At 37.4% G+C, this 14,705-nt stretch overlaps 2 protein-coding genes across 3 annotated transcripts in view; one reads left to right on the top strand and one right to left on the bottom strand.

Annotated features, from left to right (window-relative positions):
* The window catches only part of shank3a (SH3 and multiple ankyrin repeat domains 3a), a 475,306-nt gene that overhangs the window by 64,769 nt on the left and 395,832 nt on the right, over positions 1 to 14,705 (top strand). The window lies entirely within an intron of this gene.
* Positions 2,548 to 12,454, bottom strand: LOC103028908 (zinc-binding protein A33). The gene is made up of 6 exons (XM_022679551.2): positions 11,915 to 12,454; positions 10,007 to 10,102; positions 9,681 to 9,911; positions 5,951 to 5,973; positions 5,737 to 5,855; positions 2,548 to 4,842 (listed from the first exon to the last, which is right to left on the bottom strand). Exons 1-6 carry the CDS (start codon positions 12,314 to 12,316, stop codon positions 4,262 to 4,264), a joined length of 1,452 nt encoding a protein of 483 aa, XP_022535272.2. The 5' UTR covers positions 12,317 to 12,454; the 3' UTR covers positions 2,548 to 4,261.

Here is a 14,705-nt window from a genome sequence, read left to right as displayed (position 1 = left end):
CAGTTGAGTGTTGTTTAGAAATCTCCAATTTTATGTAAAACAGACTTAATTTATTTAAGTTCAAACAACTTCTGGGTTTACAGTGTGGTTTCATGAACATGACAATGAACAATGATTTCAGTGAACTTTTTGGGCTGATTCCTCACCAGATTCCAATAAATACAAATATCTGATTTCAATAAAACACCCTTCAAATGTGGAAAAACATGAACATACTGAATCTCAAATGATTATCGTCAATATTGTGTAGAATCTTTGCCACAATTTTTTTTGAGAGCAAAGGAAGGCCCTACCCATTAGTGTAGTGTTCAATTGCCAGTCCCTATACTAATCTGCCCCCACAAACCCTTTTTTAACCCTTGTGTGGTGTTCATATTTTTGTTACTCGTTTACTTTGTTACTTGTATTTAATTCAGCAAAACTAAGCAATTTTACATTAATTGTACAGTGTGTGTTTATCGAAAATGTGTTTTGATATATGTTTTTCACAAAAAATGAGCCAATGCCAATGAGTTTGAGTTAGTAAACATTTTTTAGTATCATTTGATGAAAAACGAAAACGGGTCCCACAGACCCGAACACCACACCAGGGTTAATTCTTTTTATTTAACCAATGATTTTATAGTGCCACTATGTGCAACTTAAATTAACTGTCCAACCAGTCATAGCCTGCTGACAAACTATGTGTTCTGAGCACGTTCACGGTGTACACAATCCTGACTCCAAGTCCATTTTCCCAGCGGCCAGACCTTTTACCAGCTTCTGGGCACAGTGACAGTTAAGGATTTAATATGTTTGCTTCACAAACCTGCTGTTGGCTGTGAACGAGCATGCTTTCCTTGTCTCTTTTGTTGAATGTTAGGGTTTAACCTTACAGCGTCCTTCCAGCAGCACTGGCACTCAGCCCACACTACATCTACAACATCCAAGTACTTACTGTCTAATCATTCAAGGGATCCAGTCCATCGATTTTAGTGTGTACATCCATTCCACATGAATACAAAACTCCTACATAGTTTAATCATAGGAGACTACTACTATACAGCTCTGGAACAAATTAAGAGATCTCTTCAGTTTCTGAATTAGTTTCTCTGATTTTGCTATTTACAGGTATATGTTTGAGTAAAATTAATATTGTTGTTTTATTCTATAAACTATGGACAACATTTCTCCCAAATTCCTAATACAAATATTGTCATTTAGTGCATTTGTTTGCAGAAAATAAAAATGGCTGAAATAACACAAAAAATGCAGAGCTTTAAGACCTCAAATAATGCAAAGAAAGTTTTAAGAGTTCAGAAATTAATATTTGGTGGAATAACCCTGGTTTTTAATGACGATTTTCATGCATGTTGGCATGTTCTCCTCCACCAGTCTTACGCACTGCTTTTGGATAACTTTATGCCTTTACTCCTGGTGCAAAAATTCAAGCAGTTCAGCTTGTTTTGATGGCTTGTGATCATCCATCTTCCTCTTGATTATAATCCAGAGGGTTTCAATTTGGTAAAATTAAAGAAACTCATTATTTTTAAGTGCTCTCTTATTTTTTTCCAGAGCTGTATAATTTAACTTTTTGTGTCTTTCCACATTGTTTGGGTTAGCTCTTTTGGAACTGTCTGCTAACTTGCAAATGGCCAAAACGTTTTCTATTATTTGCTATTAAAATATGAGACAATGACCTAAAATATGTTGTGTACACTTCTGTTAAAAAATGAAAGAAGCTTCAAAGTGTCCTTCAAGCAATGCAAGAACCATCTGTCTCTGAGATCTGTGAGTGTGGAGAACCTTCAATGTCTACAAGATTTCCAATCAACCAGTACCTAAAAGTGTCCACTGCACCCATATTCTTGATCGATCAGCTTCCATAAGCAAACATCAGTATCCATGTTTACATGCAGTCTAATAATCTGTAAATAATCTGACTAATAGCTAAATCAGAATAAAACATGTTTATGTGTACTACGAATCTGAATATAATTTGTACCGGCATGAACAAAGTGGGTAATCCTTTTAACATTCCACTAAATGGAAGAAAATTGGCATGCAAACTGATTACATTTCCAGTTTCAGCACATTTTCTGCACATACATACATAAATTACTGCAAAAAAAGTCTTTTAATCCCTCTATTATTCAATAGATAATTAATAACCTGTTAACTACACTGTTATTATTCATGCTACAACAGCTGTATATTGTAATAATGGCTACTGTAGTGAGAGAAAAAGCATGACTGAGTGACAGAATGAATAAAAAGAAACTGACTGCATCTGGAAAGTCTATCTGGCCTGATGCTGATCCCCATGTGGTAGTCCTAGTCTCTCTCTCAATCTCTCCGTCTGAATGGAGATCGATATGAGTATCCTTTTCATCAGGCTCTACAGTGCTGCTGCTGCTGTCATTTTATTCAGGTCTTCAGTACCGTGCCTGACAAGCTGCTTTGTTGCTGTGATGTGACAGTATTAGAGCTCGACAATGCAAGAAACATGCCTGATATAGTGACTAAACCTGTATGTTCAAAAATATAGTGGAAATAGAATTGTGAAAGCTTTTTACTTCCATCTCTAACATGTATTTTACTCTGAAATAAAATGGAATATAGTAAACACAAAGCAGCAGCGTTACAAAAGGCAGAACGGCAGGTAAATGCCACACGTTTAATGTCATTCACTGACAGAAAATGCCATACAGTGCTCAGTGTTAATATACCATTCCTGACATATGACGACAGCTCATGAATGAAATAAATAACTGTAAATAACTGTTTTTTTTTAAATGCCAGCCACCATCACAGCTACCGTAATGTGTAGTGTGAGTAATATCTGATTCTCACTTTTAAATATACCATAGAATATATTTATTCAGTATTTTAAACTTCTATATGACATATTAATAGTACGTTTGTGGCTTTGGTGTGGTGGAAAAATGTTCAAATGTCATTTTACCCTCCAATTTACAGTACAACCCTGTTATTTTCCTGTTATGGTGAATAAATAAAAGTGAATCATTTAATAAGCTTGCTCTGATTGGCCAGTTTACTAAGAGGCACTGATTTGTATAGCATAGTATAGCCTATTTTTTTTAGCATAGTAACAAGATTATTGTAGTTTTTTATGTAAGAATTGTCAGTTCTTGAGTTCAATGTTGTTATACTATTTTGTTGTGTTCAAGAGGCACAAACCTGGCAAATCTGCTATCAGCCATGAGGCCTAGCTCTCTTAATATACACTATACGCTATACTGTACAAATGTGTGGAGAGATCAGTTGTTACAAATGCATTTACCTACTTTAAGGAGCCCCTATGGCTGTCTCAGATGTGCAAATGCACGCACATATGCATTCACTAAAACACTAAGGGCCTTATTTATGTGATCTATACTGCACCGGTCAATTGTGCATCACGCAGCTTGATTTAGGGCATGCGTTGGTGTGTCTTACACCTTGCACGGCTCGAAACATGCAAAAGGCATGTACTAATTCTCTCAATAATCATGGGAATATTTTGAGCTTGAAATTTGAAATAAACCAATCAGTGTGCCACTTGTCATTACCTTTAAGAGCCAGTTGTACTTTGGGTTTGGCACGTTGATTGCTTAGCAGTGGTGCTTTTGCACGGCTGACTGTTGATTGTTGTCAGGGTTTTAATCAGTTAGTGGCGCACCGGTATTTCCCGCCGATAAGATAGAAACACGCCAGATATTTACCTGAACACACCTCGCTTCCAGACCACCACACCCTTTGGCGTAAATATAGTCCTAAACTCTGAAGCTATTTTAATGGTGCGGATGAAAGGCGTGAAATTAGACTGTTGACGGGGTGTAAGATAGCAATGAGCATCGCAGCGTGCCTTGGGCATAGTGCACAAAAGGGCCCTAAGACTTTCTAGAGCAGATAAACAGACAACATTGCACCTATTGGAACCAAGCCTAGAGCCAAACATGGGTTTTGAGGGGTTACAAAGGAATTGAGCTGCATTCTCTTGAATGCTGGCACTCTATCTGACTTTTTTGATGAGTTAGAAGACTGGGGATGATTGGGTGGGTTGGTAATGATCCAAATCCTGACCTCACTAATGCACTAATGCAAAAACCTAGTAGAAAGCTTTTCCCTGGACAGTAGAAACACATAGTTAAAGAAAATAGTTAGTACAGCAAATATAATTACACATTGGTCCTTTAAAATACAAATTTATGTAAATACGATAACCTTTTCAAAGTTTAGGGAATCCACATGGAATTGAAGTAGGCATAGACCTGTAAGTCTAAGCAGTAGAGTATGTAGCCAGAAAAGCTAGTTCATGTGCGCTACACTCCTGTGGTACAGCTATAGAGATCTCCTTTGGCAAAATCCTCAGTGGATACGTTTTACACTGGTTACAGAAGTAAGGGAAGACCGGTGCTCTAAACTTGTGTGAAAAAGTCTGTAAAGGTCGTCCATTGTTGAGGTTATAAAACAAGACTTTTCCTTCATCCCAGTCCAGCTGCACTCTGATCTTCCGTAAGCTCCCCCTCACTTTGAGGATGTCGGTGGGTCCTCCAGTGGAACTAGCCCCATACAAAATGTTCTCGTAATGGCATTTCCATATCCCACTGAAGAATGTCTTACCCTTCTGCATAGCACCCGTTACAACCCCCAGAGCCCACTCTTTACAGTTTTCCACCTCAACATCCCAGTAGTGTGATCCTGAGCTGAAGCCCTCAGAGCCGAGGACCCACAGATGATGGTCAAACCTCTCTGGGTTTTCAGGAATCTGTCTGTGCTCATCTTGACACACAAAGCTGGTGAGGTCATTGGAGAGGGCGAGACGCCGGTGGGCAGTGTTGGAGTCTAAGATCACAGGAGCTGGAAAAAAGGAGGCATGAAAAAATGTGGGGTTGTTATACACTATGCTACAAAAGCTCCTTATGCATTAATATTTAGTGATTTTCAACCATACAAAATGTTCTGTACCAAATAGTACATTGTATGTCCAAAAGTATGTGGACACCCCTACTATTGAATGCTTTTAGCTACTCTAACACTTTGATGTGGCTAAGTTTTAATTTTCAATATCTTTGCAATAAACTAATTTAATTAGTTAGTATCCCTCAATTAACTTAAAGGTATTCTTCAATTGCTTTCTTTTTGATTATTATACATCATTGTTTTATTTTTACATTTTTTAGTTTTTAAATAAAAGCCCTTTTTGTATCACTACCCAGCTAATATGCAACATGGGTCAAAAATGACCCGGCTGAGTTTTAATTTTCTGTATCTTTGCAATAAATTAATTAATTTAGTATTTAATGTATTCCACACTTAACTTGTTTTTGATTATAGTACATCCTTTTTTAATTTTTAAATTTTTTTACTTTTTGAATAAAAGCCTTTTTGTATCACTACCCCTCTAATGCATAACATGGGTCAAAAATGACCCGGCTGAGTTTTAATTTTCTATATGTTTGCAATAAATTAATTTAATCATTCAGTATTCAAGGTATTCCTCAGTAAACTTACTTTTTCATTATAGTACATCCTTATTTTATTTGTATCCTTTTTAACTTTTTGATTAAAAGCTCTTTTTGTATCACTACCCCTCTAATGCTCAACATAGGTAAAAAATGACCTGCATTCATTTTCTATGTAACTTCATGTATGGCTAAGTGTTTCTATGATATATATATATATATATATATATATATATATATATATATATATATATATATATATATATAAGCAATAAATTAATTCACTTACTGTAAGTGATCATATCCTTCATCTTCTCCCATACTCTGAACTTCAGATTGCCCAGGTGCTTTGCCGTATCAATCAGAACTTCAGACAGGATCTCTGGATCTTGTACATCATAGTCAGTTCTGGAAGAACATTTGGGAGTTAGAGCTGTGTTGGGTTGAAATCAAACACCATTAAAAAATAAAAGTTATTCAGACAAGTGGTTGAAATGACTTACCTGTCATCAATTTCTTTGTATTTCTGCATATGAGAGTAAACAAAAGAGAAACAAAAACATGTATTTTAACATCTTGGATGTGTTCAGAGCACACGTTCAGTACTGTGTAAAGTGAAGTGACTGCAGCCATAAATAATGGGACAGGGATGTACAGTAGTTTATGTGTGTGTAGTTTGTGATTTGTCTCTTTGTCTCTTACACTATATAGTACCAGTGCAAAGGTTTGGTCACACTCCTTCTCATTTAACGTTAATTTTTATTGATTTGTATTGTTTTGTAAATTGTAGATTAACAATGAAGACATTAAAACTATGAAGGAACTCATAGCTCTGGAAAAAACAAGAGACCTCTTAAAATAATTAGTTTCTTTGATTTTACCAAATTGAAAACCTCTGGAATATAATCAAGAGAAAGAGAGATGGTCATAAGCCATCAAACCAAGCTGAACTGCTTGAATTTTTGCACCAGGAGTGGCATAAAGTTATCATAAAACAATATGTAAGACTGGTGGAGGAGAACATGCCAAGATGCATGAAAATTGTGATTAAAAACCAGGGTTATTCCACCAAATATTGATTTCTGAACTCTTAAAACTTTATGAATATGAACTTGTTTTCTTTGCATTATTTGAGGTCTGAAAGCTCTGCATCTTTTTTGTTATTTCAGCCATTTCTCATTTTCTGTAAATAAATGCTCTAAAGGACACTATTTTTATTTGGAATTTGTGAGAAACCCATCCCTGGGTTGTGTTTTTATGTCACGTGTTTGTGAAGGTCAAACCCTTTTGTGTCTACTACCTAAAAGACACGCCTTTTAGTGAACACATTCAGCTACTTCTGAATGTATATGTTTCCTTTTATTGTTATAACTTCTTTATATAATCATGGTTCAAAACTTACCAGCCAAAACACTGTGGCGTTTTTGTATTATATTGGTGTCCAACTCAGTTGACAGGCCAGTACATGCACCCTCTTGTTGTCTGACTAAATATTGACTGTTTCAATTTGATATTTTGCTAATTTACCGAGTCTGAAGTCGTCAAGAAGATCAGAGCTTTTCCTCTGAGAGTGGATTTATTGACAGCTGTCAGACTGTGAGGAGCATTTTGCCATTCATTAAAGAGAAATTATTCTGACCAGTCTGACTTTTTATTGTGACCTCTCAGATAGTGGACGGCTTCCCTTATTGTACTAGGGATCATTTGCAGAAACAGAAGTGTTATATTTTAAACATATCTTTTTACTTATTTTTGCAAATTAACTCTTCAATTATTTGGCTAAAATGGCAAAAACAATTAGGTATTCAATCTGATGAATGAAAAAAAAAAAACAAGTTACACTTCCTCGCCAAAAAAGGGTCACTATTTGGATTTAAATAAGTAAATGATGTGGGGTTGATGCTGCAGTTGGTCTGCAGGTCTAGGTTCAGCAACAGTATGTGCTGAAAGAATGAGGTCAGCTGACTTCCTGAATATACTGAATATAGACCAGGTTATTCAATCAATGGATTTTTTCTTCTCTGATGGCACCAGCATATTCCAAGATAACAATGCCAGGATTCAGGGGGCTGGAATTGTGAAAGAGTGATTCAGGGAGCGTGAGATCATCATTTTCACACATGGATTGAGAGAGAGTTCACTACAGAGTCCAGATCTTAACCTCATTGAGAATCTTTGGGATGTGCTGAATGGAGAAGAGCTGCTTTGAGCAGTGGTCAGACTCTACCATCATCAATGCTGCTGCAAGATCTTAAAATTAATGCAACACTGGATTAAAATAAATCTTGTGACATTGCAGAAGCTTATTTAAAACAATGCAACAGTGAATAAGTGCTACAATTAAAGATAAAGGTGGTCCAATCAAATATTAAATATTAGATTGGTGGCGATTTTTTATTTATTTTTGGCCAGGAAGTGTATCCTAAGTAATTAATTCAGCCTTTGGTGAAATATTTCATTTTGTTCAGTTTTAGTTTTAACACTACTTTAATGTAGGGCACTGGTAATGTGGCTACATGATACTTACACTAGCACTTTATCACAACTGACATACACATACATAAACATATATAATTATATATAACATAGCCTTGAAAATCTATATATTTTGTTGATAAATAAGGATGAGTTATGGATAATCATGTGACACAGGTACCAAATGAGAACTAGGTTTGACCCTTGTCTTCAGTGGGGTTCAGTTGAGGTGTCTGATGTTGTTAATCAAGCCAATTCTCCTTTTGACAGAAAACCTCTAAAGTTGCTTTGGCAGTACAGTTGGGGTCATTGTCCTGCTGCAAGGTGAAGTGCCAGATTTCTGAAGTGTTTGGAAGGAACTGAAGCTTCTGTACACTTCAGAGTTTGTTCTGCTGCTGCCAGATCTGCTGGCAGCTGCACATGTACTTGTCTCATCTTCACAGATGAGGTGATTTGCTTTGGATTATGAGCGGTTCTTTTTTTCTCTCCCTCGCAATTCCTCATTCCTTCACTCTGGTCACAGATTCATTTTGGTCCCAGCTGTCTACGAACATTTTGTCCTAGAAATTTACAGCATTCTTAATAGTTTGCATAACAAAAGGTAACTTGAACTTTCTCTTCTTGAACATGGTACCTAAACCACCTAAAACAATGTTTTAATAAACATAATATGGACAAAAGTATTGAGAGACCCCAGCTCAATTATTGTTACTTCTGAGATTTTGGGCCTCTGCTGAGGTCAGGTGTTTGATGGTTACCAATCCACCTTATCCCTCCAAAAGGTATTGAATGGAGCACCATCATTCCAGAGAACACAGTTCCACTGATCCACTGATCAATGCATGGGGGGTTTTATACCCTTCTAGCCCTGCCTAGTCTGACACTAGGTATGGTGCCAATAGCTTTGCTGGAACTAGACAAGTCAGCAATGGGTGCAACATAAGTAGCTGAATGCATTTATTATAAGGGGGGATCACAGACATCTGTACTTTTTTGGACATAGATACAATGTGCCTTTCCATTATTCTTAGGTATTCTTAATTACAGAGTATCCTTCTTAAAGGAGAACTTTGGTGTAAAATTAACTTTTGTTGTAGTAAAACATGATAAAACCTACTTACCTTTGATGAATAGCACACCTCTGTTCTCCCTCAGTGTTCCAAAATCCAGAAATTATTACAGTTTGTCCAAACACCCTTCAGACTGGGCGAAACGGGGCATAATTTGCCTCGATAAATCGTTTTTTCCACCGTTATCCAGCTCAAAGTAGCTCCAAACCTCCTTGTTAGAATCTGGAGAGCTTTGACGTTTTAGAGATGTAGAGCTACTTTGAGCTGGATAACGGTGGAAATAGTGATTTATCGGTTCCTGGCTAGCACTAGCCTTAGCCGTACCCTCTGCCTCCATGGCTACGCTACTAGTTCAAGCACTTAGCCTGTTCCTCGGCATTGCCAAGTCCAGCAACTTGAGTCTGGATAGCTATTTAAAAGTATAGAAATTCCTCACTTAATCAAAAAATTCTTAAAAACCTGGTTATTTATAGCACCAAAAGGACATTTGACTGAACACTTGTTCACTTATGTACCTTTAGTCTTCACTAATGCCATAAGGAAAGGAACACAGACTTGAATCAAAGCCTACTGCACTTTACCCTCAAATTCACTGTTACATCATATCCAGCGTAATCCAATACAGACCTGAATCAACTCTTTACACTCTTTACTAGACCATAACTAGAGTTCATAAACAACACAGTACCTGAAGAAAAGCTGTGTCCTCAGATGATAATTCTTCATATGTAGATGTGATTATTTGGGACAGGTGGAGGATTTGGTCGTTTATTCTACTGATGGTGCCCCGTGTCTTTTGGCTTTTCACCTCCTCCTCCTCCTTCAGTGCAGACAAACTGTCTTTTTCTTCTTCTCGTAGAAACTGGTGAAGTTTCTGGAACTCTTCTTTAATGTGTCTCTCTGTTTGCTGGGCCTGGCTCTAAAATGCAGAGCATTATTATCTTCTCTGTGTAAAATGAGATAATTGATTCATTGCATCACTGATCGCTTTGTAATACGTTTTTTTCTTCTCACCTTAATGTGCTGCGCCGTCTGATCACAAATCAGTTTAGCTTTTAAAAATGAATTAAGCTTCTCCTGCAAGGGCTTCAGTTTAGAGCGGAGCATCACCTGGAAAGATGAAAAGCTTTAATATGTTTTTTTACTTTTTGATATATAAAATATGTAAATCTGGTAATTGTTATTTATATTGTGTCAACATTTAATGACAGATAGAACCAATAGAAATGCTCCAAAATTATTCAGAATACAATCTTTTTACATTACATATAATGAATGCTGATTGGAGGAACCCCCTGTGAGTTTTTATCTTGGGGCCCAATAGACTCTAGAATATCTACTGACTACAAACTGTCCATTCTTCCAAGGTTTTTGAAGGTTTTTGCATGACAAAATGATGAAATTCAGTTTTTTTTGCTAAATGTGGGATAATTGTGGAGTAATATGGCATCAACAATGAACCACAGTGTATGTACAAATTGTTAAATCTGAGTTAAATCTGAACTACTGTAGCTCATCACTTCTCATTTTGAAGTAAACTTCATTACAATGTACATAGCTCTACTAAAATATACCATTGTAAAAGAAAAGTGCATGTAAGTATATTTTTTTGAAAGTATACTTAACATTGAAAAATATATACTTTTAGCATTAAAAATTAATACACATTTAAATGCATACTTGTATTTGCTGCACCTGCACTTTATTTTACCATTTTATATTATACTACACTATATCATATACAGTGTTGGGCACGTTACTTTGAAAAAGTAATTAGTTATAGTTACTAGTTACTTCTCAAAAAAAGTAACTGAGTTACTAACTTAATTACTCCACTATAAATGTAACTAGTTCCCAGTAAAAGTAGCTATTACGTTACTTTTGTGTGTACTTATTGGACTTTTGCTTATTAATAATTCAGATTTTTTTCTTTTTTATCAATCTATTAATATATTCTATTTAATTGTTGCTACCTGCACCCAAAAAAAATTCCTTGTACCTTTCGTAGTTGGCGAATAAAAACTCTGATTCTGATCCTGACATAGTAAATGTACTATTTTGGAACAGCTTATAGCAACATAATTGTATTTCAATTGTCATTAAGCTGTATTTAAATACAACATAAAAATATTAGGTTGTGCTTTTGAGTGCTTTTTTCGTATATATCTTCTTCGAACTTAAATAGATTTTAAAAAGTGTTCGTTGTTTACACATCATGTATTGTTTATGTACTACCTTGCATATTGATGCACATATTGCATATACCTTAAAGACACTGGAAAGAAAATAGACTAAAGTACACTTTAAGTATATTTAATGTGTATTGTCATTGAGCATATTAAATTGAAAATGCACTTTTTAGTGTTCTTTACCTGATTGAACTTTTACTTTTAATGCTTTTAAAGCCCCACTAGGTATGATTTTCTTGATTTTTGATCTCTTTAAAGAAGTAAAATTACAGCTTGAAACTCACTGCAGCGCTGCATTGAGGTGTAATAGGAGGAATAGCGGTGCTCTCGTGTCTGTGCCGGAGCTCCTCTGAGCTCAAACCAGACTCTGTAAGTTTTCCGAGGTGGCCGCGACCAACGCTCGCGAGAACTGCGACCTGCTTTCCGACCTTTAGTTCTAACAGTTCTACAAGGACTACTGGTTCATTCTTTACAAACTAACATACAGACACTCTGGCAGAAGTTGGAAAGAGACCTAATCTGTCTGTGAAAGCCAGAAAACGAGAAAGAGAAACTAATCCGGCTGAAACATTTATTACACTCTACTGTAGGGGGAGCCCACGAGCACAAAATCTCAATCCAACCTAGTGGAGCTTTAAGTATACTTTCTTTTTACAAGCGTATAGTAATGTGTGTTGCTCAGGGTTTTTACACGGTTTTCCGTAAGTTTACAGTTTTAAGCTGCTTAACTCACCCTGTGTTCCGTTGCTGCTTCATCCAGTGGTCTGAAGTTGTGTGTGCTGTGCAGTTTCATCTCCTTGCACACGACGCAAACCGGCTCCTTATCCTCCAGGCAGAAGAGCTTGAGTTTCTCCTTGTGCAGGTCACAGAGAGTCTCGTGCCTCTCTGCTGATCTCCTTCTCTCCTGACGGAATCTGTCACACATTGCCTGCAGTTGCAGGTTAGCTGGAGGTAAACCTTTGGGAGCTGGTTTCTTGCACACGGGGCATTTGAGCGTTTTCTTGCTTTCCCGGTACTCCTGCAGGCATTCTTGACAGAAGCTGTGATGACAAGGCAGCAGCACAGGATCCTCGTAGATATGGCAGCAGAGATGACAGGAAAGTTCCTTCTCAGTGAGATCTAATTTCTGCGCCATTTCATTATCCTGGATCGGCTGTTCTGGATGGTTCTGGTGGTTCTGATTGTTGGTGAAGGAAAAACTAAGATTTCTTCAGATTCCTCAGAGGCAGGTTAAAGAGGTGAAGTCCGGATGAGCACAGGTTAAATGAGCTGGAATGTCTGTTAATATTATACTATACTTATGGGAAGGTGGAGTTTTACTGTAAGGAAATGCCTGAACTTTGGACTGAAGTGTGTGTGCTTAAAGAATTCCATGTATGTTCCAATAAGACTCAGACATTGCAGGAGTCATCAGGTGTTCAAAGTTCAGTTTTTTTTTTGTCCAGCTGCAGCAGTATGGGGTTTTCATTTATAGACAGGTCAGGACTGCAGGCATACTAGTTCAGTACCTGTTTCCCCTTTCTTCACAGCCTTTACAGTCTTTATAATGTATGCAGCATGTGGTTTATCATTGTTTTGTAAAAAGATAAAATAAAATATGTCATTTTCAAGCAGCATATCTTTATATACAGCTTTTAACAATGAAACTGAAACACCTGTCATTTCAGTGTGGGAGGTTTTATGGCTAAATTGGAGCAGCCTGGTGGCCAATCTTCATTAATTGCACATTGCACCAGTAAGAACAGAGTGTGAAGGTTCAATTAGCAGATTAAGAGCACAGTTCTGCTCAAAATATTGCAATGCACACAACATTATGGGTGACATACCAGAGTTCAAAAGGGGACAAATTGTTGGTGCACGTCTTGCTGGTGCATCTGTGACCAAGACAGCAAGTCTTTGTGATGTATCAAGAGCCACGGTATCCAGGGTAATGTCAGCATACCACCAAGAAGGTCGAACCACATCCAACAGGATTAACTGTGGACGCTGTAAGAGGAAGCTGTCTGAAAGTGATGTTCGGGTGCTAACCCGGATTGTATCCAAAAAACATAAAACCACGGCTGATCAAATCACGGCAGAATTCAATGTGCACCTCGACTCTTCTGTTTCCACCAGAACTGTCCGTCAGGACAATAAATTATTGTGGTCTAAAACCAGGTGTTTCAGTTTCATTGTCCAACCCCTGTAAATATAACTCTAAGATCTGAAGGTACTTTTCTGCATGAATTTCAACTGCACTGACACAACCCTATAACCTATGACAAGACATGCCATGTAGACTTTTTGCTGATCAGCTGTCAGTCTGTGCAGTGCTTTTGTATTTAGTCTGGTGCACATGAAGCCCATTTCTTCAAAAAAAAAAAAAAAATTCTGATTCATCTAATGACCACAATACAAATTTGTGCAGTATATGTATGCAATATACAGCTCTAGAAAAAAATCAGAGACCACTTAAAAATGATGAGTTTCTTTTATTTTACCATATTGAAAACCTCTGGAATATAATCAAGAGGAAAAATGATCACAAAAAGAAATTTTATTGAGCCATATGGGTGGCTCCCTTATTGTGATGTCACAATAAGAAAACCCGCATTGAACCGCCGTGTCACCACCCCTCATCCATCGACCACTCGTTACATCAGATGAAGAAATGCAATTTTGGACATTTTGATTGAAACCTTCGGACAGTCCACAGCAGGATTAGCCAGCAGACTTTGTCTGAAGGAGGGATCTGTACCTACTGTCTGTGTCAAGTCAGGAGATGAGAGAGCTGTAAGCACTTTCAAAGAATGAGTATAACTATATTGTCATTTTTCCTCTGAAGGTCTTTTGAAGAGCTTTTGTATTAGATGTAAGAAAAGCCTATTTTTAAATTATAAAATCATAAACAACTCTGGGTGTTTTCTGCTGCTTTAAGACAGTTTCCTTATGTGTAATTCAAACCTCAGAAATGTTATGTCTCTGTGCCAAGTGTGTCAGATGGCGTGGAGCAGCAGTCTGATGCTGAAGAGCAGTGTTGGCCTTTGCATTTGAACAAACCGGGAAAAGCCATTTCCCCTCATTTACCATCACATGTCACAGACAGCTCACAGCTCTCACACACACACAGGCCTGACACTGCATACTAAAGCTTCTCAGCCCTGCACGAAGGAAGGATAGCAGTGTGTACGTGTGTGTTTGTGTGTGTGTATTTGTGTGTTTAAGAGAGATGGAGAAAAAAAAGCGAAAGAGTGACTTCGATCAAGAAAGTGTGTGTATGTGTGTCATTTACATTGCTCGTAGGGAGTGTGTCACGCTTGTCCGCTCTGGTTGCCAGTTCCCGCTGTGTTTGATCAGCGCTTTAGTATTCTGAGAGAGTGTGCGACTGTAAGTGTGTGTGTGTGTGTGTGTGTGTGTGTTTGTGAGAGCTGTGTTGGTATACTGACACATTGTCATCATAGGCTTTGGCTGAATCACTCGTCAGCTGTCAGCGCTGCACCGGCACACAAGCACAGCAGAATATGATGCTGCAGATAAGCTTCAGC

Source organism: Astyanax mexicanus, chromosome 9, assembly GCF_023375975.1.
Source record: "Astyanax mexicanus isolate ESR-SI-001 chromosome 9, AstMex3_surface, whole genome shotgun sequence".
In the NCBI taxonomy this organism is placed as follows: domain Eukaryota; kingdom Metazoa; phylum Chordata; class Actinopteri; order Characiformes; family Acestrorhamphidae; genus Astyanax; species Astyanax mexicanus.
The sequence above is the reverse complement of the archived record's forward strand: the minus strand, read 5'-3'. Positions and strand labels throughout refer to the sequence as shown.